The sequence below is a fragment of the Catharus ustulatus genome, chromosome 2 (assembly GCF_009819885.2).
Source record: "Catharus ustulatus isolate bCatUst1 chromosome 2, bCatUst1.pri.v2, whole genome shotgun sequence".
In the NCBI taxonomy this organism is placed as follows: domain Eukaryota; kingdom Metazoa; phylum Chordata; class Aves; order Passeriformes; family Turdidae; genus Catharus; species Catharus ustulatus.
In genome coordinates, this window is record NC_046222.1 from 32,312,781 (window position 1) to 32,340,328 (window position 27,548).

The 27,548-nt window shown below is 49.3% G+C and overlaps 1 protein-coding gene across 2 annotated transcripts in view; it reads left to right on the top strand.

The window, feature by feature from the left end:
• The first annotated feature begins 7,258 nt into the window (after positions 1 to 7,258).
• The window catches only part of CAPN5 (calpain 5), a 52,236-nt gene continuing 31,946 nt past the window's right edge, over positions 7,259 to 27,548 (top strand). The window contains exons 1-2 of one of the 2 annotated variants that reach the window (XM_033051597.2): positions 7,259 to 7,344; positions 22,797 to 22,973. In XM_033051597.2, the coding sequence (XP_032907488.1) occupies positions 22,812 to 22,973 (162 nt within the window). In that variant the 5' untranslated portion in view covers positions 7,259 to 7,344; positions 22,797 to 22,811. Of the gene's footprint in view, positions 7,345 to 22,723; positions 22,974 to 27,548 lie in introns of both variants that reach the window. The other variant, XM_033051596.2, reaches the window with a different exon arrangement.

Genomic DNA, 27,548 nt, shown 5'->3' on the forward strand with positions numbered 1-27,548 from the left:
AGAATGAAAATATCTGCCTTGGAGGTGGTGAGGAAATTCACAGGTGTCAAGCTCCCATGGGGTGATAGTAATGAAAACATGCAGACGTGGTTCCTGGTGCAGGGGAAAAAAGGGGCTGTTGGAACACATGGCCACTGCAGCAAAGTGTCCCCAGCCCCTCCAGAACATCCATCTCCTTGAAATGCAATGGATGTCAGTGGCCAATCCATGGGTCCTGGAGTATGTTGGAGGTAGCTCAGTAAGAAATACATTACACAAAATTAATAAATTCCTGGGGAGATTTGTCCTTTCAGATCCACTCATCTTACTGTCTTTTCTTGCAGGGAATAATCTGAGTCACATTTGTCTTCTGGGAGCTTTGCTCCACATTAGTGGTAGCAAGGACTTGGCCAAGGTGTTCCCATGAGGTCCAATATTTGCCTGCTCCTCCTCCCCAGGTATGGCCACTCCAAAATCCAAGGAAGGCAGTCCAAAAGTAACATCCCCAGGCAATGCTTTGATGTATCTACACCTTATAAGTGGGCAATATTGCTAGGCAACTGGGAAACAAGGAGAAACTTACAACACAGCAGGATTTTCCAAAATTTCCTTAGGAAAAGCAAATTCTGCCTTTCCGTGAGTCCTTCAGGAACAAGCCACTGCTTTTGCACAGAGAGCACCTCAGGTAGGAAAGGGAAGCTTTTATCAAGCAAAACTAGGTCTTTGTTATACCAGTGTAAATCTAAAGTAATTCGAGTGATCCCAGGGATGATTTTGGCTTGTCAAGTCAAGATCTTATTTGATCTTATATCACAAGCTATTCATCTGCAAGAAGAGTTTTGTAGAAAAGCCTTGATATGTAGCTCTGCCTTGCCCAGCTCAGGAGCTGCTGGAATCAGGAGTTTCCATGTCTCTCTGTTGGGAGGTGAAGGCAGAGATGGTGGCAGAAGGGGAAAAAAATTCCTTTTTTTTTTTCTTTTTGTGAAGAATAGGATCAGCAAGCAAATTGCCTGAAAAATGCTTGTCAGGACTGTTTGGAGTCAGCATTTGTTAGGCTTCTGACCTGTCATAAACAAAGAGCAGTTGAGAGCACAGCGGTGCCATTTGCTCCTTTCATTCCTCTCCACTCTAGGGAATGTAGGATTGCTGGCAACCTGCTTGTTTTCCAAACAGTCTTGCTTCTCACTGTGGAAGATTCTGTGTAAAAATCAAGGTCATTGACTGAATTTCTATAACACTGTCTGCTCTCAGGCAGAGGGGCACCCCTGCCAAAGCAGCTGAGCCCTGGCCCCCTCCAGGAGAGTGGTCATGGCTGAATGATGACCAAAGTCCTGGAGGGTTTGTGGCCAGCAATTGTAGAATGGTTTGTGTTGGCAGGGAACGAAATGGCCATTTAGTTCCAAACCTCCTGCCATGGACAGAATACTTTTCACTAGACCAGGTTGCTCCAGGCCCTCATCCAGCCTGGTCATGAACACTTCCAGAGATGGAGCAGCTGCAGCTTCTCTGGGCAACCTGTGCCAGTGCCCCAACATCCTCACAGGAATTAATTTCTTTCCAATATCTAATCTAAACCTTCCCTGTCACTTTGAAGCCATTCTTCCTTGTCCTAACACTCCATGTCCTTGTCAAAGGTCCCCCTCCAGCTCTCTTTAGCCCCTTTAGGCACTGGAAGGTGCTCTGTGGTCTCTCTGGAGCCTTCTCTTCTCCAGGCTGAACAACCCTAACTCTCTCTGCCCGTCTCTGTAACAGAGGTCCTGCCCATCCCTGGGTGTGTTCAAGGGCAGGTTGGATAGGGCTTGGAGCAACCCAGCCTAGCAAAAGATGTTCCTGTCCATGGCAGGGGGGCTGTTATTAAGTGATCTTTAAGGTCCCTTCCAACCCAAACCATTCTGTGGTTCTGTGAAGCACTCACGCAGCAGACCAGAGTGATGCAGAGTAGGAGAGGTGTTAGAGTAAATCCATCTCTCTTCTGATAATGCAGTGCTGAGCAAAAGACTGCTCACATGGCCATGGGACTGGAGACCTCAACCCCATTTTCCATGCCTGTTTCACCTGGTGTCACCCCTAAAGAGAAGGATTCAAGGAAGATTCAGGATAGACAAGAAAATTAAATGCTAAAGCAGCCAGGTGCTGCCAGAGCTTGGTTTGTGATATCTGAGTTACCTTCTATAGATACAATCCCAGATAGCCTTTCCTCTGCTGATTTACCTTGCTAGATTTTCAGGGAAAGGCCACTCTCTGCATCTCTCAGGACCACAGCTCCCACCCTGATCTCAGGAGCAGCATCAAACCTCTCCTCAAGTACAAATTTCGATACCATTATTTCATTCCTCTAATCAAGGATCTTCTTGCTGTTTGCCTTCCGTGTTGCTTTACTAGCAGACAGCCCATTAGAGAGCTGCTTGATTTGTGACTGTGCAGAAGTGTGTGCTGATAAAGACAATTAATTAATGGTATGGATTTCCCAGCAGAGTTCTCAATTAGCGTGAGCTGTTTGCCAACCGGCCGCACTGCAGATCAGAGTGCTGTGCACCCCAAACTGTGGCCAATGTATTCAGTGAAGCAGAGGGTGGGGTCCGTCAGGAACCCTTATGGTTTCCACCTTGCATTGCAGAAAATGCAGAAACTGGGACAATAGGGGTCCTTTCATGATGAACAGTTCCAATACGGATCTTTGGGTAGAGATGTTGCTGCTGCCATTAAACTTGGGTGCCGTGTTCCTGCTGCTCTCCTGGGGATGGTTGTGCAACAAGCTACAAAGTGAGGATCTTCTGGTTGCCAGTGGCCTCAGGCTATTCCTACCCAGCTGATGAACTGAATGTCCTACTTAAACTGGTCATAGACATACTTAACCTGGGAAAGTGCTCTAAGGTCATTGAGCCCAGCCATTAACCCAGCATTGCCAGGCCACCACCAAATCATGTCCCTGGCAGTGCATGGTAGAGGAGAATGGAAAGGGAGGAGAGGCCTTACTCTAGGCAGTCTTAAACTAGGAGGAAAAGGGTATTATGAGGTCTCATAGTAGCATAAAGATGCCACTGAAGTTAAAATGGAAAATGAAATACAAGTATGAAATACAGGTATGAAATACAGAAACCATATGGAGGTTCTGAACTGTCTTCCGAGAGAGGTGGCAAAATCTCAGGCAAGGGCCTGTCTGCATGAGTGACCAAAGTTAACCCCAAGTATCTCAGGCGCCCTCTGAGACCTTCCCTCTGCTAAGGACCTCTCCAGCCTCTGGCAAAATTTTTTTGTGGAGGGAGCATTGCTGAGTTCAGCCCTGAGACAGGCTTTGAAAGGGGAAAGTCCTCCACCCATGCTTTGTGGGGCTCCACAGGGTCTTGCTGAACATCACAACATTGCCTTTCAATAGCCTCAACTTCTCCATCGTGGTCAAGGGCAGCAATTTGGCTTCACATCCAAGAGCTGCTTCTGCCAAAAATACAGAGTTGCTACAGTTTGCCTTTTTGTTACAACTGCTGGTCCTTTGGTCCTGATGACCCCCCATAAATAAAAGAGCTAATTAATGCCTACCTCCTCCCACCAATGATTGACTATGACCTTGAGTGACCTTGCTTAATTTAACTTTCTCAACCAGCTATTTTTGACGGCGAATAATTTAACATCCTTGTGACCCCAGTCTTGCGTCTCTTCTGCCAACTGGCTCTGCAGTTAAAATGAACAGCAATAAATAAATACATATCTGCAGAGGGACCTAAATGACTCCCATTACTGGAGCATCTGAAGGCCTGGTTAAATAAATCAAGTGAGTAGGAGATTATGCTGCAATCATGTGGAGAGGGAAAGGAGAGAATACATTACTGGTATTCCAGAGGCTGCAACAAGGGGTGAAAAACTTTGCAGAATTCAGAACAATGAGGTTTAATTTAAGTGCAGATGGACAAACAGAGGCTCATTTTGTGATGTCTTCAAAGAGGAGCAGCAGATTGCAACCTGATGGGATCATCAGTGCTTAGAACTCTCATCAGGCAGCTCCTGCCTTGGGGATGGGGCTGTTGGAGGTTGCTCCCTGTATCTCCATGGCATGAAAGTGAGGACACCTGCAGCCACTCACTTTTCTCATCCAAACGTGCCCTCAGGAGGGGAAAGCTGGCATTGTAGGAGCAGGGATGGCAGGATTGAGCAATTCTTCAACTCCCACTGCTTTGGGCAGGCAGACATCCGAACCATCCCAGGATTAAATCTCACCTTGGGGTTGCCCTGCATGAGGAGGAACAACAAATGTTCCTGGGAGGAAGGAAAACTTCACTAAGTCATCTGCTTTGAAATCCCAGAGTGAATGATGATATTCTGTTTGTTGGAGGAATTACCGGCTGCAGCTTTCCTCATCCACTTTGCCTTTTACCTTATTCCTACTTATTTTGGGGGTCTAGTTTAAAAGCATCGTTATTTCATCCTTTCCCCTGCACAGCCTTCATGTCAGCCCTGTCACTGTGGCTTCATTTGCATGACACTGAGGAGATGTGAAGTGTCGTTGTGAATCGTATTTACATAATTTTCCTTCCCTGCTGAGGCTGAAATCGAAAATGCAAGTAAGTTAATCAGGAAGATCTGGGCCTGCCACGAGTGCAGGCTGGGGCTCCACGTCCCTGTGGGGCAAGAGGAATGTCTGGGGACCCACTTGCTGCTTAAATGCAGCGGAAGAGCTTTTCCCTAATGTTTTCCAGCTTTCCCTAGTGCTTTCCAGACTGCTAACAAAATAAAAGCCAGGCTCCAGCTGTTGATTTGTCTCAAGGGTGAGTCCTTTGTCTCTTTTCATTTTTCCTCTTTTTAATCCTTTCACCCAGCTCTGCACAACATCACTCATCACCCCTGTGGGTGACAAACTCCACCCAGTGCCCCACTGTCGCCATGTCCCCAGCAGTGAGATCTTCCCCCTCAGCAGCTTTGGGGTCAAATTGGTGAAATAGCTCAGTAGGAAATTACTTTTTATTAAAGCAAGCCCACAGTGGCTAACTGGGCAAGAGGGTCTCACCTCTCTACTGGTAAGAGGAAGGGTGGATGATCAAATTAATTAATTTACACTGATGGAGTGTCTCTCAATTAAAGCACATCAGAAATCAAGAGGCTCTATGCTCTCCTTGCCCTCCCAGGGGGCAGCAGCAGCAGCATCCATCCCTGCCCTAGTCTGCCTGGCAGCTTGGTTTTAAGGCTATTAAGGGCATTCTGGGGTTGGAGTCCTGTTTAGGGTCGACTCTTCCCCCCTAAAAATCTTCAGAGACTGAAGGGTTTGTCTTTTATTTCGGTCTTTGCCTTTTGCTGCTGGAGTTTTGCACCGTGGAGGGGTGATGGTTCAGCACTGTACATGGACAGGCTTGAGACCTAAATGTAGCAGGGGTTAGGGTTATTTTCTTGGATAATTTTGATGCAGGGAGAGAACAGAAAGGTATGAAACACCTGGTTTTGAGCAGCCCTGAGATCTCTGGGGGAGAGGGGAAAACAAGCAAACAGAAGGAAAATGTTAGAAAACAGCTATTGCTGCCAAACAAAGCCTTTGTGGAACTAGATTTTTGGCCATCCTCTTCATTTAACTAATAAATGAATTAAAATAATTGTAGCACAAATATTGCATTAATTGAATGAGTAATGAAATTACAAAAGTAACAGGAAAATACCTTAGTACAAAAAGTTCAGGAGGGTTTCAGATAATGAGAAACTGGAGGAAATGGCTGGTCCTAGAGGAGGTGAATCACTCATGTGATTCGTGGTGACCACGTACAGATGCAGGTGACACCTCGATGGGAACAGAAGCCTCTGCCAGGCCAGTGCTGCTCTGGGCACAGCCTCCTTTCTAATTTTATCACCAAAATTTCACTGCATTACCACTAATGTGGCAAGCAGATGTCCTTAAGCATTCACGCTGTCGTTGGCAGGCAGCAGCTAACACTTAGCCCTGTTTTTCTGTTGTTAAGAAGAGTCTGACCACCCATGATTTTAAATGTGAGAAATTTATTCTTGTCGCTTCCAAATGTTTTCTTTAATTGTTCTTCCCTTGCCATCTATTTTTGGCTTGAATTATGACCCTGAACACTACCAATAAAACTTGTGTGTCAAGTCAGTGCATCAGATCAGAGCTGTCCCTGACAGAGGGTGTGTAAAACCTCACTGGTTCCTTCCCACTGAGGGGGATGAGTTTTTGTGTGGTTCTTGTTTGGATTTCCCCTCTCTAAAGTCTCTAATGTTTTTTGGGAAAGCTTTCCACCAGTCTGGACACCTTGGCTGCATCACCAGCCCCACGATGGGCCAAGTACATGCCCAGCCTTTCATGCCCAGTACATTCCCAGTGCCTCAGCTTCCCTCTTACAAAAAAGAGAAAAGGGGATTAATTTTGGTCTTGGGCTGGAAAACCCATCTCCTCAAGTGCTATGATCATACCCCATGCTATTCCTTACAGGGATGTGCCCTTTGCACCCAAATCTTGCAACCTCTGATGACTCTTCCCTGCACCCTCCGTGGGTTGTGTCCCAATCCTCCCAGCTCCCCGGTGTCTAGGTGGCCCAGCTGGTGGTGGAGCATGGTGCTCCACTTTGTCCAGTTCCCAGTGCCAGGACAAGGTCTCAGGCAGTGCCAGCAGGACCTTGTCCTGTTATCCGGTGCCAGGGCAATGCTGGGCCAAGTGCCTGTGCCTGGAAGGTCCCACTGGCTAGTGCCAGTGTCCTGGCATACATGTGCTGGTCCCAGTTCCAGTTCCCAGCTGGTGCTGCTGGTGTCAGGGTAGCCCCAGTTCCCCATTCCTGTTCCCTACCCAGAACGGTGCCAGCTCCTGTTCCCACTGATGGGCCCATTTTCTGGATGATCCCGTGTCTTGGTGCCCGGGCAATGTTGGACCTGGATCCCGCTTCCCAACGGGGTTCCCAGTTCACCAGAGTGATTCCCAGCTTCTGGACCAGGGCCAGCTGGCACCGTTCCCATTTCCCACTCCTGGGTGGCGCAGGCCCCCATTCCCAGTGGTGACCACAGCTCCCAGCAGTGGGGAGCGCCGGTTTCCGGCGCCGGTTTCTATTCCTAGTGAGAGTTCCCGGTGCCGATTCGCTCTCCAGTTCCCGACCCCGTTCCCGGTTCCCAGTGCCGGTTCCATTATTCCCGTTCCCGCTTCCCTGGCGGTGCCGGTGCTGTTCCGGCGCCACTCCCGCAGCGGTTCGGTGCCGTGTCCCGGCGGCGGTGCCGTGTCCCGGCGCGGTGCCGGTTCCGCTCGGAGCCCGGCGCGGTGCGGGGCGCAGGCGCGGTCCCGGCCCGCCCGTCGGGGCGGTGCTTGCGGGACGCGAGAGCTGCGGGCAGCGGTGCGTCCGGACCGGCACCGCCACCGGCACCGGCTCCGGCTCCGGCTCCGGCACCGGGCAGGTAAGGCGGTCCCGGCCCCGGGAGGGGCTGGCTCGTCCCTGCAGCCCCGCCGCTGCTCCTCCGCGGGGGGACGGCTCCGCGCCCCGCCCGGGGTCCCGCCGCGTCCTCGGGGGATGCTCGGGGGCACCTGTGGCTTTGGGAGCGGCATTCCGGGCTGGGGGCGGTGTGCGTCTGTGTGTGAGCGTGTATGTGCGTGGAGGGCTTTGGGGAAAAAGCCCGAAGCAGGCACCCTGCTCATCCCCTGCGCGGAGCTCGCTGCTGCCCTCGCCTCAACAAGCGCTGGTGCTTGGGGGTGCTGGCAGTCGGGGTACCCGGCGTGGTGCGTAGGAAAGTTGCATCCCGGATGGCTGAAACCCCACAGCTGCCCCCCAGTTCAGCTTGTGGAGGCCAGGCTGGACAGAAACTTTGAGCACCGAGGCCTCGGCGCTGGCTGGAGAGCAGGATTTCTGTGCGGAGAAAAAATCCTGAGGTTTCAGTATTGTTCTTTGTTTCCTTTTTTTTGGGGGGGACAAATGCAGTGGTTTTTAGAAAGTCTCCTAGAAAGTTAAGGCGAGAGAGAGCTCCGGCTTTTAAGAAACTTGCTGCTGGGGTACAGGAGACTGATGGCTTTTGGGGTTTCCAAGCAGAGATATGAATCTAGATTTTCCAAATCCCATCCTTTTCTTCCTTTCCTGAAAAATGTTATTTTGAGCTTGAGACACCAGCTTGGTACTTTCTAGCAGAGGGTGTCCCATTGGTCATGGCTCTGGTCTTCTATCCCTCACCTCCCACTCTGGTAGCTGCAGGTGAGTGTGGGCTGCACGCCTGGCTCTGCAGATCCACCCTGTGTCATGCTTGGATATATTACCAGTTATTTATCACCAGTTACCATTTCTGCCCGGATGCTGTGTTAGCCCTGAGCTTGGTGGGGAATGTAGCCACAGCAAATGGAGCTGGAAGCAGAGCAGCGAGCTCAGTGTGTGGTGGAGAATGCTTTTAAATCCTCGGCTGCTTGTCTTCTGCATCCAGCAAGGACCATGCTGCAGGCTTTCCCCAGGACACCTTTTATCTCCCTTCCATCTCGTATCTTGAGGGATCCTCCTGCCAGGGTCAGCCTGGGTTCAAGCACGCTGACCCAGTGTTATACTGGAGGGAAGGCAACGCAGGGTCCCTGGAACTGCATCGCTCACCCCTTGCTCTGCACATGGACAGTGGGTAGCCCAAGGTGCAGGGAGCCTGGCTGGCCCTGCTGCTCAGTGTAGCAGTGAATCGAGGAGGAGCAAATTTTGGGATACGGGTGAGAGCAGGTATCACCTGTTGGCAGCATCCTTGGGGCAGCAAGGACTAGGGCAGGGGAAAAGCAGCAGAGGCAGGCATGGATGGAGGTGCAGAACCTGATCTAAGTGCTCACCACTTAGCTCCTGCTCAGTGCAACATATTGCTACAGGCACATCTGTCCTGGTGGGATCTATTTCCCCCTGCCCTTCCCAGGAACATCAGCTACCTCCTACTTATTTAAGCAATTCTTTCATGTGCATCACTTGGGGCTCAGCTGCAGCCCATGACCCAGGCAGTGGGGTTGTAAAACCCAAGAGGGAGTGAGGGTTACTCTCTCAAAAATCCTTTCTCTACCCTTAGGAGTGGGATGTGAGGACTGAACCCCTCCTGCATGCAATGGGTGCATGTGTACAGGTGTTGCTGTGGAGGCTGACTTGCTCGGTGGCTGGTGCTTGCCAGCAGCCATGTGCCAGAACTGGTTGGGAAAAACTTTCTTGTCGGCACCAGAATGAAGGATCAAGTCATGAGCAAAAGGGAAAGCAGGTTTTGAGGAAGCCAGAAGTGCTTGCTCTAGCAGGCCCTGCTCAGAGTAGAGATCAAGTCCCTTTGTCATGTTGTAAGGACACCATGGTGACACACAGAAGGAGTAATGCCATCTGCAAAGCAGTGACACATGAAATAGGGGCAAAGTGAGTGACCAAGGCACTCAGGAGCTTTGTGGCTGACTCTGCTCCCTGCCATCAGCAGCCGATTCCTTGTATGAATTGACTTAGGTGTGGCTTTGACATGGCCATAAGCCCAGGAAAATCCCTGCCCAGCTGCTGTCTCCACCATGGCATTTTCTGTTCAAGGGAGCTTGAAGCTGGTGATGGACAACTACTGTGGGTATTCTCAAGCCTCTGAGGTGAAGGGAGATGGAATCCTGGAACTATTACTGAAGGGGACTGAGCTGTAGCTGTGTTCTCATTTTTTAGGGGAAGGAGATGCTCCAGGTCTCCTTTACCTGGATGTGCCAGCAGTTTACATGGTGCATGTGGGAGTGTGTCAGTGGAGAAGATTGCTGCCGGGAGGGGGCTGGGGGAGGTGACAAAGGGCACTGCTGGACAGATTAAGCCCACACAGCAGAGCTTAAATCTGCTTAAAGCCTTTAAGGGAGGATCTGAGCTCATTCTCATTTTTCATGCTGAGATTCGCCTGCAAAACCAAGCTGAGAGGTGGATGAGGTGCTCAACCAGAGGGGACCAGCTGACCTCAAGGAGGGGTTTCAGGCTATGGGGATGTCCCCTAAGTTGCGTACCAGCTGGTATAGTACAGCCTGCACGCTGTGTCTGGGCTTTGTGCTATGTTTAGAGATTGAATCATACTGGGATAGCCGAGACCGGGGGTTCAGGGCTGTTTGGGTCCTGGATGCCCCTGGGAGCACTGCAAAAAGGTGAAGGGAAGCAGGCAAAAGGTGTTTGTGGGACATGGGTACGGAAGAGTTAACTGGAAGGACCAGGCTCTTCGATCTGGTGCTTGAGAGGGATTAACTCAGCCTGGAGCAGGTGCGGGGAAAAGGGCTCTGAAGCTGCTCAGAGGGCTGGAGAGCTATTATATGAGGCTATAAAAGCCCAGCGAAACAAAGGCAGAGAGGGGATGTGCTTGCTGACTCCAAATGCATCCAAGGGGTGAACTCCAGGCAGGCAGAAGAGCGATTTAAACTGGGGGCAGTGTTGGTGCTGGGGTGTGAATTCATTCAGTTCAGCTTAGGAGGCTTATCTAGAGGCTCTGCAACTGTGTCACATCAGAGGAAAGTCGGAGAGCGTGAATTAGAGCCCATCACCTCTCTTGCAAGGTGCTTGGCTGTGATATAAGGAGGTCTTAGCATTTGTCAGTGTAGGAGGCCAGGACTCTGTGGTCCAGACACCCTGTCCTGGTGTTTCCTTTGGGAAGGGCTGTGTTAGCCAAGCAGGTCTCACCATCTTCCCGATGTGGGACCAGACCAGCCATGAAGCAGATGACGCCCAGCTGAGATAATTTTTTGTCTTTGATAATGCCTCAAAAAAATGAATCCATCTCTCCTTTTCCTGGTTGCTGTGTGGATTAATAACAAAGCATCAATGCTTTAAAGAAGGCTTTGGCTCTGATCCCAAGAGGAGATTTAGACAGCGTTTGTGCTGGGGTATGATAATACGAAGAACGGGTGCATCCTCTAAATCCGTTCACGCTTGTGCATTAATTATTGGATATTTTTGGCTGTCCAGAGATGCCAAGATTCTTCTCCTAATGCTTTCTCCAAGCAGGGCAGCATCAGGTTAATACAGAGAGAAGGAGAAGGATGCAGCTGGGATTGAGCGCTCTCTCTCTCTTCCTCCTCACTAATCTCCAGAGGTCTTTTCTCTGCAGATGCCCAGAGGTGAAACCCCTTCCTCAGCCCACACAGAGGTGTTTATTGTCCTCTGCTCATGCTGGTGCAGGGCACACTTGGGCACCTTACTCATGTCTTCACCTGCTCTTCTGAGGGCTGTGGGGCGCAGAGCCTCGGCACTGGGCTTGTGCCGACCTGCTCCGGGCCAGCCGGGGCTCCTGCATCTCCCAGCCCTGCAGGCAGTGCCATGGGTGGGGAATGAGGGGCCGTGATTACTCCGGCTCTGCTCACTTCCAGTTGATTACCCAGGGAGAAAGGGCCAGGCTCTGGGTACTGCAGAAAATGGACACAGACCCAGTGGCTTCATGGAAGCTGTGTTTTTCACCAGTCAAGCATCCGTCTGGCTGCATTAACCCTTTATCTGCTCTGAGCTCTCCTTTTCACACCATGGAGAATTTTCATCCATAGCTTATTCCTACTAAATTGGCTTACACTGTAGAAGGCACCCCTTCAGCATAGGGGTGACTTCCTGAGGTGGTGGAGGGAAATAGGAATCGTTACCATTGAGTTTTTCACCCTATCTGGGAAAAAATCCTTTCTGCTCCGCACTCTGTGGCCAAGGAGACTTCACAGTTTTTGCTTTTCTGCATGATGCATTGGTTTTTCAGCCAATATTGCAGATCCTCAAGCTTTGGGGATCTTCCTGGGCTGGAGATGCGACAGATGATATCCCTGCAAAGCCGTGCTGGGAGCCCGCGGGGTTTGCAGCATCTAGGTCAGAGACTGGCTCCTTTGGGCCTGGTCCAGCCCTTCAGAGGGGCTGGGCTGAGCTCCTCAGCCCCTGCCTGCAGCTTCTGTGTCCCAGTTCAATAACACTTTGATGCATTTTGCCTTAAAATACTCCTCTGACAGAGAAAAGCTCTCCCTACCCCTTGGTTTGCCCTTGTGCAGAAATGACCAGTTTTAGTCCTTCCACCTTCCATCTGAGCATCAGCTCTGTTCCCTCCTGTCCTGCAACTTCCATCCATTGGGAATGAAGGTTAAAGGGAGAGGGGACTATAAAGCATCCCAACCACCTTAAGTCTGCCCCATGCTGGGAGGCTGGAAACCTTAATGTGAAGCTCTGAAATTATCTGTGGGGGAGGGCTCCTTCTCTGTACCATGAAGGCATGGAGCTTTCTCAGCTTATCACGGCCCCCAGAAGAAGACAGATGTGTTGGAAAGACACCAGAAGAGACCATCAGGATGGTCAGAGGGCTGGAGCACCTCCACTAGGAAAACAGGCTGAGGGAGTTGAAATTATTCAGCCTGGAGAAGAGACGGCTCCAAGGAGACCTTAGAGCGCAGTCCAGAACATAAAGGGGCTGCAAGAGAACTGAGACTTTTTACAAGGGCATGGAGAGATAGGAGAAGGGGGAATTGCTTCAAACTGTCAGAGGATAGATTTAGATTAGATGGTAGGAAGAAATTCTTTCCTGTGAGGATGTTGAGGCGCTGACAGAGGTTGCTCAGAGAAGCTGTGGCTGCCCCATCCCTAGCAGTGTTCAAAGCCAGGTTGGATGGGGCTTTGAGCAACCTGGTCTAATGAAAGATGTCTCCTGGCAGAGGGGTTGAAACTAGATCATCTGTAAGGTCTTTTCCAACCCAAACCATTCTATGGTTCTCTGATTCTTATGAAATTTTCTCCTTGCCTGGCTGCTGCTCATGCTTATGTGAGGGAGACTGCAGCCCTGGTTGATTCCTTCAAGGTTTATGCTGTAACCTGGGCACAACTGTCAAACAAGGCTGCAGCAAACCAGGGCAGGGCTTTTACCATCAGGAAAGGTACAGAATAATTACACAGAATATTGCTTCCATACAGCATGACAGGCAGAGCAGGTCTCTCTAAGCTCTGGGTGAAAAGGGCAAAGCTCCAGCTCTGCTCCTGCATTACCTTCCCTTAAACCATGATGCACTGTGTTTTTGTGGTTGTTGCTGGAGTGTGTTTGTTATGTCTCCACATAATCCATACAGTGATTTCTCTGGGTGACAAAAGGCATCCCTCCCTTGCAGTGAGCACCCTCCGTCCCAGTTTTCATCACATTTCCACTGGTTTGAGCTACCCTGACTCCATGGTGCAGGATGCAGGTGGCTCTGGTGGCTCCATCCCTTCACAGCCCCTCCAGGGCTGTTCCACCATTTCCTCCAGTCCTGTATAGAGAAGAAGGACATGTGTCGTTTTGCCTCTCAGGGTTTGGGGTTCATTTGTTTTATTTTTTCTGAGGCACACCCTGCTAATCAAAAGCTTCCAGTGAAATGTTTTAGGCTTGTTGCTCCCAAATCCTTGAAGAGCTGGTCCTACCAGTTGTCTGAGCATATGTAAATACTGTGAGGATTGCTTAGGGGTGATTAAAGGAGGTGATTTCTCTGCTGAGCAAAGGGAAGCCTTGATTTGATAAAAGCTGCAGCTGCAAACTTTGCTTTTTCAGAGCCAGACCACCACTGCTACATGAGTGCAGGATGGGGATGGTGGCTGCTGGCTGCTTGCCCAGCAAGTGTTGCCTTTGGATCCTGGCAGGGCTTCATGCAGGACCAGGAGAGTGGTGGTTATTGCATCTAACACGGGGTTGTGTCAGGGTCCTGTCCTATGCAGGGGAGTGAAACTCCTCCCTGTGCCACAGGGTACATCTCATACATCCTCTGCTGCTCCAGCTCGGACCTGCTGGAACTTGAGAATGTCTAAAGAGGTAGAGAGCAAGGACTTGTGGTAGGGCAGTGCCTGGGAGAGGAGGAGGGGGCTTAATCCTGATCCCAGAGCACTATGCTCAGCCCATGCTCTCCTGCTTGTGTGGGTTAGGAACATGCTCTGAGCCACCTCCTGAAGATAAGCCAGGCTGTGCAGAGATTGCAGACAGACATCAGAGCAGTGATGGGCATTTTTGTTTGGGTGAGAGCAGGGTGATGGATCTGGCTGCCAGCCATGGTAGCAGGAGCAAGCACCAGCCATGCTGGGGTGCAGCAAAGCAATAGGTCTTCATAAGAGCAGGAATCCTCATCTGAGAAGTGAGAGGTGTACCTGTCCATGGCAGAAGGTGTTGGACTTCATGACCTTTAAGATCCCTTCCCACCCAAACCATTCCATTGCTCTATGATCTGGAACACTGACTGGAGATAACGTGCAGAGCTCAGCATTGTGACCTGTATCCATGCCCCTGGAGAAGGGAAAAAGCTTATGTCCAGTCCCTGCCTGGAGAAAGCAGCAGCCTTTCTGCTCCAAGGGTTCTATGGCAAACTCTTACCTCTGTGTTTAGAGAAGGTTGGCGCTGCTGAAATGAAGGAATAACTGGGGGGAAAAGCTGGCTGGAGGTTGGGGGAGTCGCAGTATCCAAGGCAGAAACAATTTGAAGAGCTCAAATTAAGACAGTGAGAACTTGCATTCAGACCTTTCAGGTTGTAAGAACTGAATGGATCCAGTAATACAGATTTCTATTAAATCTCACAGATTTTAGGTGGTCCAATCTGCTTAAGAGAGGCCTGTTCAAAAGCACTAGCACTATCATTTGCTGCAAACCTATAAGTATTACTTTTGTGCTCATGATGCTTTAGAATAGTCACAGAAAGAAAAATTCATTTAAGACAGAGAGGAAAAAGGAAGTAAAATAAATTTAAAAGTATCAGATCATGCTGGGAAATCCTGAAAGTTTTACAGACAAGGAGAATGTTCTTATCAGTCAGTACCCAGGTGTGGTCTGATATTTGCTGTTGCGGATTTGGAATTTATAGGATGTGGGTTTCAGGAAACGATTGGCAAGGGAGTCGAGGGCCTATCAAAGAGAAAACTGAACATGGAGGACCCAAGTCAGAAGTGGACCAGAGTGCCGTGGTGCTTTTATTCAGGTTTGGGTCAGGCAAAGACAAAATCCTAAAACTGATTATTAGCAAAAGTTGGGAGTCTTGGCAGAGATTTGAGATCTGACTTGAGGCCAGCAGCTGTAGGGCTGGGGCAAAGCCTGTGGTGTGGAGCCTGTTGTCAGAAGCAATGGAGTGACTCTACCAGCTGGAATTGCAATAGATGGTCCTATCCTGCTTGAAGTGGAGCAGGTCAAGGGATACATTTCTGGAATGGCCAGGTGCCTCTCAAGGAGAGGTTGTACCTCTAGGCCTCTATTGGGACAGAGTTTTGGGCTCTGCCTGCAGCAAGGGGTGAAGGTGATGGAGAGAGAAGAAACCCATTGCCTTGTTACTAGCATCACAGAATGGTTTGGCTTGGAAGGGTCCTTGAAGACCATCTCATTCCAGTACTCTGCCATGAGCAGGGACATATCCCACTAGACCAGCTTGCTCAAAACCCCATCCATCCTCACCTTGAACACTCCCAGAGAGAGACAGGGCGTGTTATGAAGTGATTGCATCCTGAAACTGCAGGAAGGATGCTCTGGATCACCCAGAAGGACAAATACCTCAGCTAGCCTGGGAGGGATGATCTTGAAGCATCCAGCTGCCTCTCCTCACTCTCTACAGAGTAGCTGCAGCTCCGTTATCTCTTCTGCTCCTGAATGCTCTCTGTGCCTTGTTTGAAGTTCAATTGCTTTAATCATCCCAGAGGCTGCGGAAGCTATTGAAGGCAGAACATTTGCATGGAGACGTGCTGCATTTTATCTGCACTAATGATGACTTTTCTGAATGGATTTTCCAGTTCCTCGACATCTTAAATAAGCATCTCTGTGACCCATAATGCCCAAGAAAAAGGCTCACATGGCTACGTCAAGCAATGTCCTGTGACTCTTTTGTCCTTCCCTCTGTCCACCTCATAAAGGTGTAGACCTGCCTTTTAGACCATAATGTTTTTTGCCTAGCTAGCAAGTAAACAGTGTGAGTGTATTGATGTGGTGCAAGGCTTCCAGTGGACTGGATTTAAACGGAGCTGGTCTAGCTGTTCAATTAGAAACACTGAATAAATAATAAAAATACATTCTCAGTCCAATCCTGCAAAGATAGCCTCCTCTCCTCTCCTCTCCTCTCCTCTCCTCTCCTCTCCTCTCCTCTCCTCTCCTCTCCTCTCCTCTCCTCTCCTCTCCTCTCCTCTCCTCTCCTCTCCTCTCCTCTCCTCTCCTCTCCTCTCCTCTCCTCTCCTCTCCTCTCCTCTCCTCTCCTCTCCTCTCCTCTCCTCTCCTCTCCTCTCCTCTCCTCTCCTCTCCTCTCCTCTCCTCTCCTCTCCTCTCCTCTCCTCTCCTCTCCTCTCCTCTCCTCTCCATCAAAATGGATGCTGAGAAGGGCACAGCAGCTCTGTAAGCTCATGAGGTGTGTGGTTTTTGTTTAGCATGATTCTCATGTGGGCTGACAGTCCTAGGCTAACCAGGAGCCATGTGGCTGGATGACCATAGGTGCAGGTGGCTCGATTCTGTATGTGTGAGTCTGCTCTTCCTAGGTTGTGTTTTTCCAGTGCCTGAAAACCTGCTCTGTGTGAGTAGTGTCATGTGCTGGAGAAGGTTCCTGCCTTCTCCCGCACAAAGGTGTATTTTTGGAGGCTGCATTGGCTGCTGAGTGAGCTTGGGAGTGCTTTGGTGTTGCTGGCACTCTGTGCTGCTCCTTACAATTATTAACCAGGGTCAAGGTGTGCTGGGGCAGAGGGGTTAGCGAAGTCATGGCTGTCTCCAGGGACTTGGCATTGGTAAAGCCCATTAATTCACCTTTTGTTACTTGTCCTGCAACTCCTTGTGATCTCCAAAGGTTTTTAACCCTGCAGTGGCCTGGGAGACAAGCCTAACATAATACAACCAGTAATACTGGCCCAGGGATCAAACGGCATGTGGAAAGGTACCCAAAACTCAGCTTCTGTGTTCACCCCAAGCCAGGAGTGGATTGGGGTGAGCTGGACCCTGAGTGGTGAATATATTCAGCATGTCTCTGCTTTCCTGCAGCCAAGGCTGGTTGCCTGGTGGCGTGTTACTGCCTTGCTCTTTCCACTGCTTTTGGGTCTTTCTGCCACCAGCTTTTGCTGTTGCTCCATCCCTCTCCCTCCTATTCCTGCATCCCTCCAGCCTCCTGCATTTTCTGATCCAGTGGGAGATGGTGCCACCAGCTTTGCTTTGAGCTCGTTACTCCTTCCTCTGCCAGGATGCCTTCAGACATGTGTCCTGGTCCCTTCTTAGAGTCTGTGCTGAGGGAAGGGCCAGTCTGGCTGGTGCCACAAGATTTGTGTGCAAAGCTCTGGCCAGGCAGAGCTCGAACCTGCCAGGGTTATGAGAGTGTTCCCAGTGTGGGGCTGCCTGTTCTCCTGCAGTTCCAACATCTTACTGTGTTTGCAAATAGTGACTCATAGCTGCAAGGAATGAGGAACTCCCGGGTCAAAGGCCTCTGTCCCAGTGTGAGTCATCCAGGCAGAGAGGGAGCTCCTGGCCAGCACACCCGCTGGCTCCTGAAGGAGATGAGTGTTCAAGGATGCCCAGACCCTCCTGTTCACCCTGGCCTTCCCAGGAGGAAATTGTTCCAGTCCTGCACATACATGCAGACCCACTGACTGGCTGTCATCTTGCTGTTAAGTAATAAAGAGGTGGAAAAAAATCCAGAGGAAATAAAGCAAATATGATAAAAATCACTGCATTGCCAGAAACAGTCTCCAAATGTGTCATCTTATCTCCAGTTGATTTTGTGCAGATGCTGACAGCCATCTATGCTATGGAGTCACTTGCAGTCACTTTCTGCCAGGATATGTGACCCTGCCCTTTCCCTGGCCCGGGTGCAAATGCACTTTTTAATGAAAGATTGCTCTTGATTCATACAACCGTAGAAGGGTTTGGGTTGGAAGTGCCTTAAAGACCTTCCAGTTCAGCCTCCTGACATGGGCAAGGACCTCTTCCATGAGAGCAGGTTGGTCAGTGCCCCTCCAGCCTGGCCTTGAACACTTCCAGGGATTGGGCAGCCGTAGCTTCTCTGGGCTACTGTGCCAGTGCCTCACCACCCTCACAGGGAAGAATTTCTTCCTAATATCAAATCTGAACCTACTCCTTTTCAGTTTAAAGCCATCCCAGATTCTCCTATCACTACACGCCCTTGTCAAAAGGACTTTTTATTGTTGTTGTTTATTTTCAGAAATAGCCAGCTGTTAGACAGCACCTTCCTTTGCAGGTCTTGGAGTGCTTTGCAGAAGGGACCAGGATCTCTGCAGAGGGAGAATTATGCATTTTTCTTGCTCCATAGAGGAGGAGGAGAATTCATCAGGGAGCATTTGCTGTATTTATACGCTTGCAAAAAGCCAGAGGGTTTACTCAGAACAGCCCTAAACAGCCCTTAGCCCCATCAGGATGTTTTTGGGAGCTAAATCCACTGCACTGAGTTTCTGAGGGGGAGCAACTAGTTCCTGTGGTTGCTCATGCAAGATTAACCCTCAGGCTGAAAGGTGCCATGTTAAGGTGTCCTGATTTGGATGCTATCTGTGCTGTAGCAAATCACTGATTAAAATCAGAGCTTGATATAAACATATTTAAGAGTAAAAATTATTATTTCACCTTTAGCCTAGCAGAGCTTTTTGCTCTTAAATGAGAACAGAGAAATGACCTGATGAAGAAAAGAGATAAAGGCCAGAAGGGACATTCAGTGCTCTGTTCTTCAACAGTGTTGCTTCAGCAAATAACCATTGTAAATGTTCAGTAATTTGCATTTTGGCTAAAGTAGCTGCTCTGCAAAGATGTCCAACTGTGCCCAAAAACATCTGGACACGAGCTACCTGTAACTTCCCATGGGAATTAGCTTCCCTGGTTAACCGCAGTCAATTTGAGAAGAAATGATGTCTTGTTTTCTCATTTCCATCGATGTGGTTTTATCTTCCCCTCCTTGTGGACATTGCTAATGCAGGATGCTGCTCTGTGCTGCTGGCTCTGGACCATGCCATTTGGGGTCCAAAGCACAGCTACAGTGAATGCACAGCTGGCAGTGGGAAAGGGCTTTGGGAATGGCACAGGCACTGGCACAGGTTGCCCAGAGGAACTGTGTGAGGAGGCCTGGAACTAGAGGATCTTGAAGGTCCTTTCCAACCCAAACCATTCTATGATTCTAAGATGACTTGAGGCCTTTTCATTTGTGGGTGGCATAGAGTTGTTGGCCAAGAGGTGCGGAGTGCTTATCTTGTGTTCAGTGTAAACAGCGAGTGACAATTCAGCTGTTTCTTCTTCCCTGGGTCCTGCAGAAACAGTATAGAGGTCTCCTTGCATTGACAGGGTTTCCTCTGCTAAGCTGGACTTGGTGTTGGTAGGTGAGAGGATAACCCTGCTGTTGCCACATGTCTGTCAATAGAGCCCAAGGAGGCTGTAAAAAATTATTTAAATTACATTTTTAGAAAAAGCCTGGCTGCTGCTCTGAACACCCCTCTACTGAGCCCCAAAACATTGCACCTGGTTGAGGATTGGGCAACTGCCTGGTTCCTGCTTCATCTTTTCCTTGGCTGATCCTGTGCTTTTGCAATGTGATGTCAAAGCCCTCTCCTGTTTACTGAGAATGGAGCTGAAGGGCAGCAGAACCTGTCCTTTAGAACAAAGTGTTTTGTCTCACTTGGATGCAGACAGCTGTAGGATCTACTAGCAAGGAGACTTTGCTCCTGGCCAGGCTGCAGCCGTGCGATGACACAAGCTTGGTGACCCCATGCCAGCCGCCCAAGAAGCCTCTGAACTGGAAGGCAAGGAGAGGAAGATGTTTTAAGGGGAGGAGGGAAAAGCCTTTCAGCAGGTATTTGGTCCTGGCCAATGCAAACACTTTCAATCCTTCTTCCTGCTGCAGTTCTTAGAGCCGTGATTGTTACCAGCTGGCAGGAGCTGGAGCACCTGGATGATGCTGGAGGTAAAAAGGGGAGTCCACAACACCCCTGAGTTATAAGTCTACCTCAGTCTTCCAACAAAGTAGTTTCTTGTTTAACTCCTTCATAGCAGGACTGAGGTTGCAATCAAACCACTGGTTATAGAAATTCATGCTAAGAGTGGTGAATGCAGATTCCCCTCCCTGCTCGCATGCAGACACATGCATATGCAAGTGTAGGGTTGTTAATTCAAATCAGGCATGAAAACACTCAGTTCTAGCGCTCCTGGAGCATATGAGCTTGGTCCAAGAAGGCAAAGAGTAATTAGACAGCCTATGAGCATTTTAATGTGGCAGAGGTGAAGTTCAGCCTCGTACGCATGAAATGCTGCAAATTAGACAGAGTAATGAATTTTAACACTGCCCTAAGAGCATTTCCTCTGCCCCTTCCTTTTAATTATTTTGCAAGGTAGGTTGGTTTTTTTTTTTTCAATTTGTTTTTCTAAATTATCCTGAACAGTATCCCGTCCCCTTCTGCTTGGCATTTCCTTTGCAACTCAAATCCATCTACACGCTGTCATGTGAGAGTAGCCCTGCAGCGAGGACAGATGGCTGGCAAGGTGACAGTCACTGTAGGGTGGGATAGCAGGGCAAAATTCAGGCAAATTTGGGCATCAGAAAGGCTGGAACTCCTTGGCTGAGATGACCGCAGTTCTGTTCTCATAGGGATGGACATTGCCCAGGGTGTCTTGTGAAAGTCAGTGTTGCAGGGATCATTGGAAAGCACAGCTCCAAGCTGCAGGGTGTAGCAGTAATTTTATGAATGAGCAGCCAAGTGCCAGCCCTTGGCCACGGTACAGGCTGCAGAGCAGCATCCAGCATCTCCTACATCAAACCCAAAACTCCTGCCTTTAACTTGAGTGTGGCTTTTAGAAAACCTCCCTCCTCCCCTCTTTCCCATGCTCCCTTACTAATCTCACTGATTCTTTCTGTACAACCTCCCATGAAAATAACCTTTCATGTCTCTCAACCCAGTTCATGCACCAGTCCAAGCAATTCATCGTGCATACCAGCTAACAGCATCTCCCTCCTCTCTCAGCCTGTTGTATTCCTGCAGAAGGCAGTTGCCAACCGTCTTTTCCCAGCATTGCTGCTTTCCCCGTGTTTCTCTGTAGCAATGAGTGCTATCACTGTGGAAGTCTTGGCCTGACTGTCACTCAGAAGGAGCTTGTTCTGTGCCAGGATGTCCCCATGACCTCCTTGGGTACATCTGCCTTATTTTTCACCTCTTCCTCTGCTGTAGAGCTGAAGGCCAGTGCCTTCCCTGGCCCTCTTAGCAGAGTGGATTTGACTACTGGGTGCATTCCCTGACTGCTCAATGAGGCTGTCAGCCTTTCTACATGGAGTAAATTTGATGTATTATTTGGGGGTTTATATCAGGCCATTTATTTTTAAGGTTTTTCTGAGGGCAGGTGATGCTCTTGGGCCTCTTTGTAGCATCTGGGATGCTACAAAGCATCTGGTACTGATGGGAGGGAGAAAATCCCCAGGAGCTGCTTTTGCAACTCCTCCTCAGTAGCACAGACCTGTGGAGCAGCGAGCAGAGGGATTATTTTGGGTTCACTTAAGCTCTGAGTGATGAGCACTTGTGCTGCTAATCAAGCTGATAAATGTTGTCAATTAAAACCTGTGCTTTGCTCTTCAGCTTTCTGTAAGTGAAGTGTTTTTGTCTCTCCCAGAGGAGAGAAGGCTGGCTGGGTGGGCAGTGCTCCTGCAGCATCAGAATGGGCATTAGTTTAGCTCTCAGACACCTACTTTCCTTCAGCTAATCCTATCGGTTCATTAACAAGGGATGTGACACTGCTACTTAGATTGGTGCCAACCATAAGTGATCATATAATCCTTGGGATTTTGGATGTTTACAAACTAGCTGCTTCCAATTAGCCATTATCACAACTTCATTATCCCACCACATGTTATGATACCACAACAAGCATATGGTTTCTATATGTCTCACTAGGAGGGGTGAGAGGTCAGCTTGCTGGATGCATCCCCACACTGGATGGGGCACCCTTAGTTCTACCATGTTGGAGACTAAAGCTGAGATTATGTCACTTAGGGACATGCTTTAGTGGTGGACTTGGCAGTACTGGGTTAACGATTGGCATAGGTGAACTTAGAGGTCTTTTCTAACCTCAGTGATTCCATGCTTCCATGGTTATGTGGCGCACACATTCCCATTCCTTTGGGAAACAACACTAGACACTTCCAGGCTGAGGTCAGAATTGGTCAGCTCTTGAGAAAGGACATCCTGTTTTGGGGAGAGATAAGGATTGTACATGGCTGTTATGAAAAATGCAGAGAAACTTCAGGGAAGGAGTTTTGAAAAAAGTCGGTGATTAGGTAGTAGGGAGCTGTGCAGAACTGCCCTCTTCCTTGTGCCTGAGCAAAGGAGTTGGTACCCAGTGACCAAAAGGCAGGGTTGATGGAGCAGTGATGGAGAGGTGCTGATCTCTCTCTAGGGGGCATTTGAGCAATGGTTTCCTGCTGTCTGCATTGCTAAATTCACATCTCTGCCCTGGAAGGAAGACGCTTGTCAGGAAAGAATAATTAATCCAGAAACACGTGGGGCTCTGCCAGGAGACCTTTTTTTAATTAAAACCCAATCTGATAAAGTCTGCAGAGAAATTGAAAAAATCATGAAATGCATGATTTTGTGAGTTGAGGCTCCATGGTGGGGGTACTCTGGGTAGAGCACAGCCCCCACAGCTGCACACACCCTTCATGCAGGGGGTGTCTTTTCCTCCCTTACCTCTGAGGGCTGTGTTTTTCCCAAATGAGCTACAAATTTGTTAAGAAGCAGGACACCAGTTTTTATCTACTAGTATGCCTGGTTTGGTGTTGTTTGGTCAGCTTGGGGGGTAAATGGGAGCCCCGGGGGATGAACAAGGTAGGCTTGGGCTCAGAGGTGTCTGTCTTCAGCCACGATGTCTTGGTGCTGCCATTCAGATGCTGCAGAGGAGGATTGAGTGTCCCTGGCCAGACTGTGCCCCGTCTCATTCCTGCTCTGCCTGTCCTCCAGAGCTGGTGAGGAAGGATGTTTTCCTCAGTGAAGCCGTACGAGAACCAGCGCTACGCCTCTCTGAAGAAGGAGTGCCAGCGGCAGAAGCAGCTCTTCGAGGACCCGCTTTTCCCTGCCAACGACGACTCCCTGTTCTACAAGTCAAGGATCCAGGGCATCCAGTGGAAGCGACCCAAAGTAAGTGCATCCATCCCCTTGCCCCTCAGCACTGCTTTCTACCATCTCTGCCCTCAGGCGTTCCTAAAAATGCACAGTGCACCCTTCAGCAAGGCTGTCAAGCCCCAGCTGATATCTTCTCTCCCCAGCAGCATTTATTTACCCAGACCTGATATTGTGAGCCTCTAGGGTACCAGGAACACCTGCTGCACTCAGGTCCAAGCTTTTCTGCATCCAGTGAGGTCCAAGAACAAAGGAGGCTTTTCTGTGACTCAGTTTCCCCATGCATAAACCAGAGAGATGGTTTGCAGCTGGGTTGGTATTGTTTAAGGCTGGTGGGTCCAGCAAGGCAGTGCGTTATCTCTGAATCACAGAATGGTTCGAGTTCAAGGGGACCTTAAAGATCTAGTTCCAATCCTCTTGCCATTCCACTAGAATACTCTTGGTGGTCCATTTGGTCAGGAAAAGAAGCTAAGGTTTGGGTAGGTGAGGTGGTTTTGGGATCTTTGGGGAAGAGGGTGGTTATACCCATCCCCCCTCTTCTGTACAAAAACCTTGTCCTCTGCCTCTCCTCAATACCGCTGTCTCTGTCATGAAGTTGAGGGAGGCTGGGGATAATATTGCCTGTCCAAGGTGTTGCCAGTCCCTCTTCTGCTGCCCTCAGTGCCAGCCCAAAGAATACACATCAGGACCTGAGGGCACTGTGGGGAATTTGTTTGTCTTGTTACGGCTGTCTGCTTGGAGTTGACTGAGAGCAGTGCTCTGACTGCCTTGAAGCACGAGGAGTCCCAGGTAGCAGTGATAATTGTGGCTGGGGAGTGGCAGTATCCCAGCCTCTCACACACCTGGGTTTCCTTCCTTCCCTGGGGGAGCAGCAGCCCTCTCTGCCCAGCCCGTGCTTTTCCACACATGACTTGGTGGCATTTGAGCATTGTAGGGTTGCCTGAGCTGCCGTCATCGTCTTCACCCCCGCTGACAGCCCAGAAAATCAGCTGGCTTTCCACAAGACAGTGCTGTGTCTGTCTGGGCGAGGGCAGTCTGCAGGGGGGTGGACAAAAGGCTTTGTGTGAAGGGAGAGATGGAGCTGAACTGACTCGTGTTGTGTGGCCAGAGGGGCTGAGCCCCCAGCATCCCACCGGGCCCCTTGTGGGAGGAGGCCTCGCTTCCCTCTGCTCTGCCTTTGTCTTCCACTCCAGCTCTGCCTGGATTTGTGCAAAGCCCTGTGTGTGTTTTAGTTTATTCCCCTTGTCTGCTGGAAGGAAAAGAGGCTTTGTGCACAGCTGTCTTCTGAAGACAGGGCCAGTCATGGTTTGGTCTCACTGTGGGGACCAATGTGAAACACACCTTACACATCCTATTTATCAGCAGACAGGTGATAGCTGAGACTTCCTGAAGAACTTTCTCTGGGACTAAAAGGTGGGGATGTATTTGAGACCCTCTTGCTGATTTGCAGTCAGGTCACACACATTACTTCCAGCCCCATGTCTAAAGACAGAGGGTTGGATCCCTTTGTGGAGAGATGAAGATTGCCTGTGTTCTGCTGAGCATCTCAGAGCTTTTCTCCATCTGCTTTTCTGGCTTTCATCTCACTTGCAGCCCTTGGAGTTCAGGCAGGTATTATCCTCTTGCTGCCTTGCTCTTTAGAGCATGGGGTCTTTCTAAGAAAGCTTTCTGTACCTCACCTGCAAGGTGTCATACTCCCCTAGTCCAAACCCATCCCTGCAGAAGCATGGAGGGAATTCAAATTTTTTCCAGCCTCCAGCTCTGCAGTTTCATAGGGTCATAGAACTGTTTGGGTAGGAGGGGACCCTTAAAGCAATTAGCATAGAATGTTGGACCAGGGCTCTTTCTGGCATGGGTTGTTAGCGGGAATGGAGGCTGGAAGTGGGTCTCATGTGCCAGCAAGGTCCTGAGGCTTAACAAGACATAGAGCTGGTCCTTGTTTTGCTGCCTCTGCACCAAATAAAGGGAACTTTGCCAGCAGTTTGGGGGCCAGAAGGAATGCATGCTGAGCAGTAGCAGACTCATGATGCCACTGTCTGGTAGGATTGTTTGATCATACTTACCTAGCTGCCTTGACCACAAAATCACCATTAAGAAAAGAATTTGAGCTCACACCTGCCCTCTTTTCTGTTAAAGTTTCGAGAAGTCTCTTTCTCAAAAGCATTTCTCTATTTTTTTTCTCTCAATTGTTCATTTCAGCAAAAGTAACTACTTTTCACGGAGAGAATTGCTTTGTGTCAGCAGACAATGCAAATTGACATTTTTAGTTGCTGGACCTTATTCTGCCTGAATTCATACTGGCTTTCTGAGGGAAAGAGTCCAGGAAAAATCCCAGCATCTTCTGCAGGAAAGCAATCACTGTCAGCTTTTCCAAGTTGTTAATGCAGGATTCAGTAGAGTCCAAAATGTCCATGAAGTTTAAATCAACTGTACTGCTTGTGTGCTATTGAATGGCATGGTACAGTTATTAAACCACAACATCTTGTTTCTATTAAAATCAGCAAATCTTCTCCTAGGCAATCACAGTTAAATTTCTTTCAGAAAAAAGCAAGTAGTGATACTCCCAACTTTTGGCAGATGCTGTTTTGGGGATTTCCTTACCAAGAAATGAAGTCCCCAGTCCCAGGGATGCTGTCTGCAGGGAAGGGATGGTGTACACACACTTTTATCTCTCAGGGCCATGACCATGGGTTGTTTTAGAGAGTTTCAGCTAAAACTGTGATAAAACATAAAAGCTCACCAATTTTGCTGTGAAAACAGAGTGGGTGGAGAATGGAAATAAAAGCTGACCACTGTTAAAAACAACCACTTGCTTTCTCGGAAAAGTTGTCACTTGTGATCTCCAGAAAGAAATCAGACATAGGACATAAATGGTAAAGCACTGAGAAGCTGTAGTTGCCCTGTCCCTGGAAGTGTTCAAGGCTGGGTTGGATGAGCTTTGAGCAATGTGGTCTAATGGAAAGTGTTCCTGGCCACAGCAGGGCCATCAGAACTGGGTGGTCTTGAAGGTCCTTCCTTACCCAAACCATTCTGTGATTTTTCAGATAAAGCATGTGAAAAGTAACCATAGTGAACTTTGAACACAGTGTGCTTTGGCAGAGGCAGGATCTTATTTCCATATACTTCCATGGTGATAGTATGGATCTAAACAGTCCATCCTCCACGTATGCATCTCTACCTTCCCAGCTATTCTTCCAGCATCCTCTCTGTTCCTGCATGCACTCCCAAAGCTTGAGGCTGCTTTGGCAGAAAAACCCAACAAAACCACAAAACCCCCAGTCTCTTCTTTCCCTTTTGCTTGAGGTTTTTCTGAGCAAAGGGGAAAAGGAGAGGCTGAGGAACAGCTCGGGTCACTTCCTCACTCAGGCAGTTTTGCTTCAACTTCCTCCTGCATCCGGCACTGCAGCCTTTCCTGGAACAGGCTCAGCCTTATTATTTCCAGCAGGGTGTCCTCCCTCCCTCCCTGCTTTCCTTGGCCTCCAGCCCTGCTCTGGATGCCAGATCTTTGCAGAGGGAGCAGCTGTTTGAGCCCTCTAATCGTGTTTTGGCTTCGGTGGTTGTTTGCTGGACGCCTCCGTGATGCGGCCTGGCAAAGTCAGAAAGCCAATTACTGCAGGAGGGAGGGAAACCACAGCACCAGCCCCAGCAGGGAAGGGGGTCCTGAAGAGCCCTGTTTAGTGAATCCACTTAAAAACAAAGCTGGCTGCTCGTGGGCTAGCCAAAGCAGATTTTGGAGATCACTCAGACAGCAACTTTTGGCAGCAGCACCCAGTTGTTGCATTAGAAATTAAACAGAACTTCTGAGCTTAGCCCAAATCCCAACACCTTGCTTGAAACTTGTTTCCCTTGTGCTCTATATGCTGCTGTGCAAAGGAGGGGGAAGTTCTGTACCTAGGCAAATAGTACTACTCCCAGTGGAAATGTCAGCCTGATCCTCAGGCTCTGAGTTTTGCCTTCCCCTTTTGGGACAGGAATGCTGGCAGTGCACCTTGGAAGCAGGAGGTTTGGTCTGTGCACTGGGTGAGCTGCTCTGGATGTTTGGGAGGTGGGTAAATAAGAAGGGGTGGCACAAAAATGAGTAGAAGGGGCTGGATGAGGTGCAGGATGGATGGCAAAATTAAGGGGAGATTTGGGGCATCTGCTGTGTCTGTTGATCCCCTATGGAAAAAATGATGCTTGTCTAAGGTATAAGAGACTCATCTACCCTGTGGGAAAAGAGTTAATCTCTCCTTAACATCACCGTCCCAAGCTCTCTTCTTGGCTGCAGAGTGCTTCCAGTGATGCCATGGGATTGTTACAGGCTTCGATTAGGGTCTGTCTTTAATACCTCTGGGCCTTACCTAGGGTTTGCTTTCTCTCTGCAGCAAGAGGACCACTTGGTTCAGGTTCAGCCTGCCAAGCTATGACCTGCTGCTGGGATATGTCACCAGCCAGGACAAACTGCACCTGTGGGAAGCAAATGAAGCCTGGTGAGAGACTCACATCATGCACAGATGTGATGTTGAACTACATGAGCTGCATGCTTTGGTCCTTCAGCTCTTCCCAGGGAGCAAGGTTGAGCATGGAGAAGGTTTTTTCCTCCCTGTTCTGGGA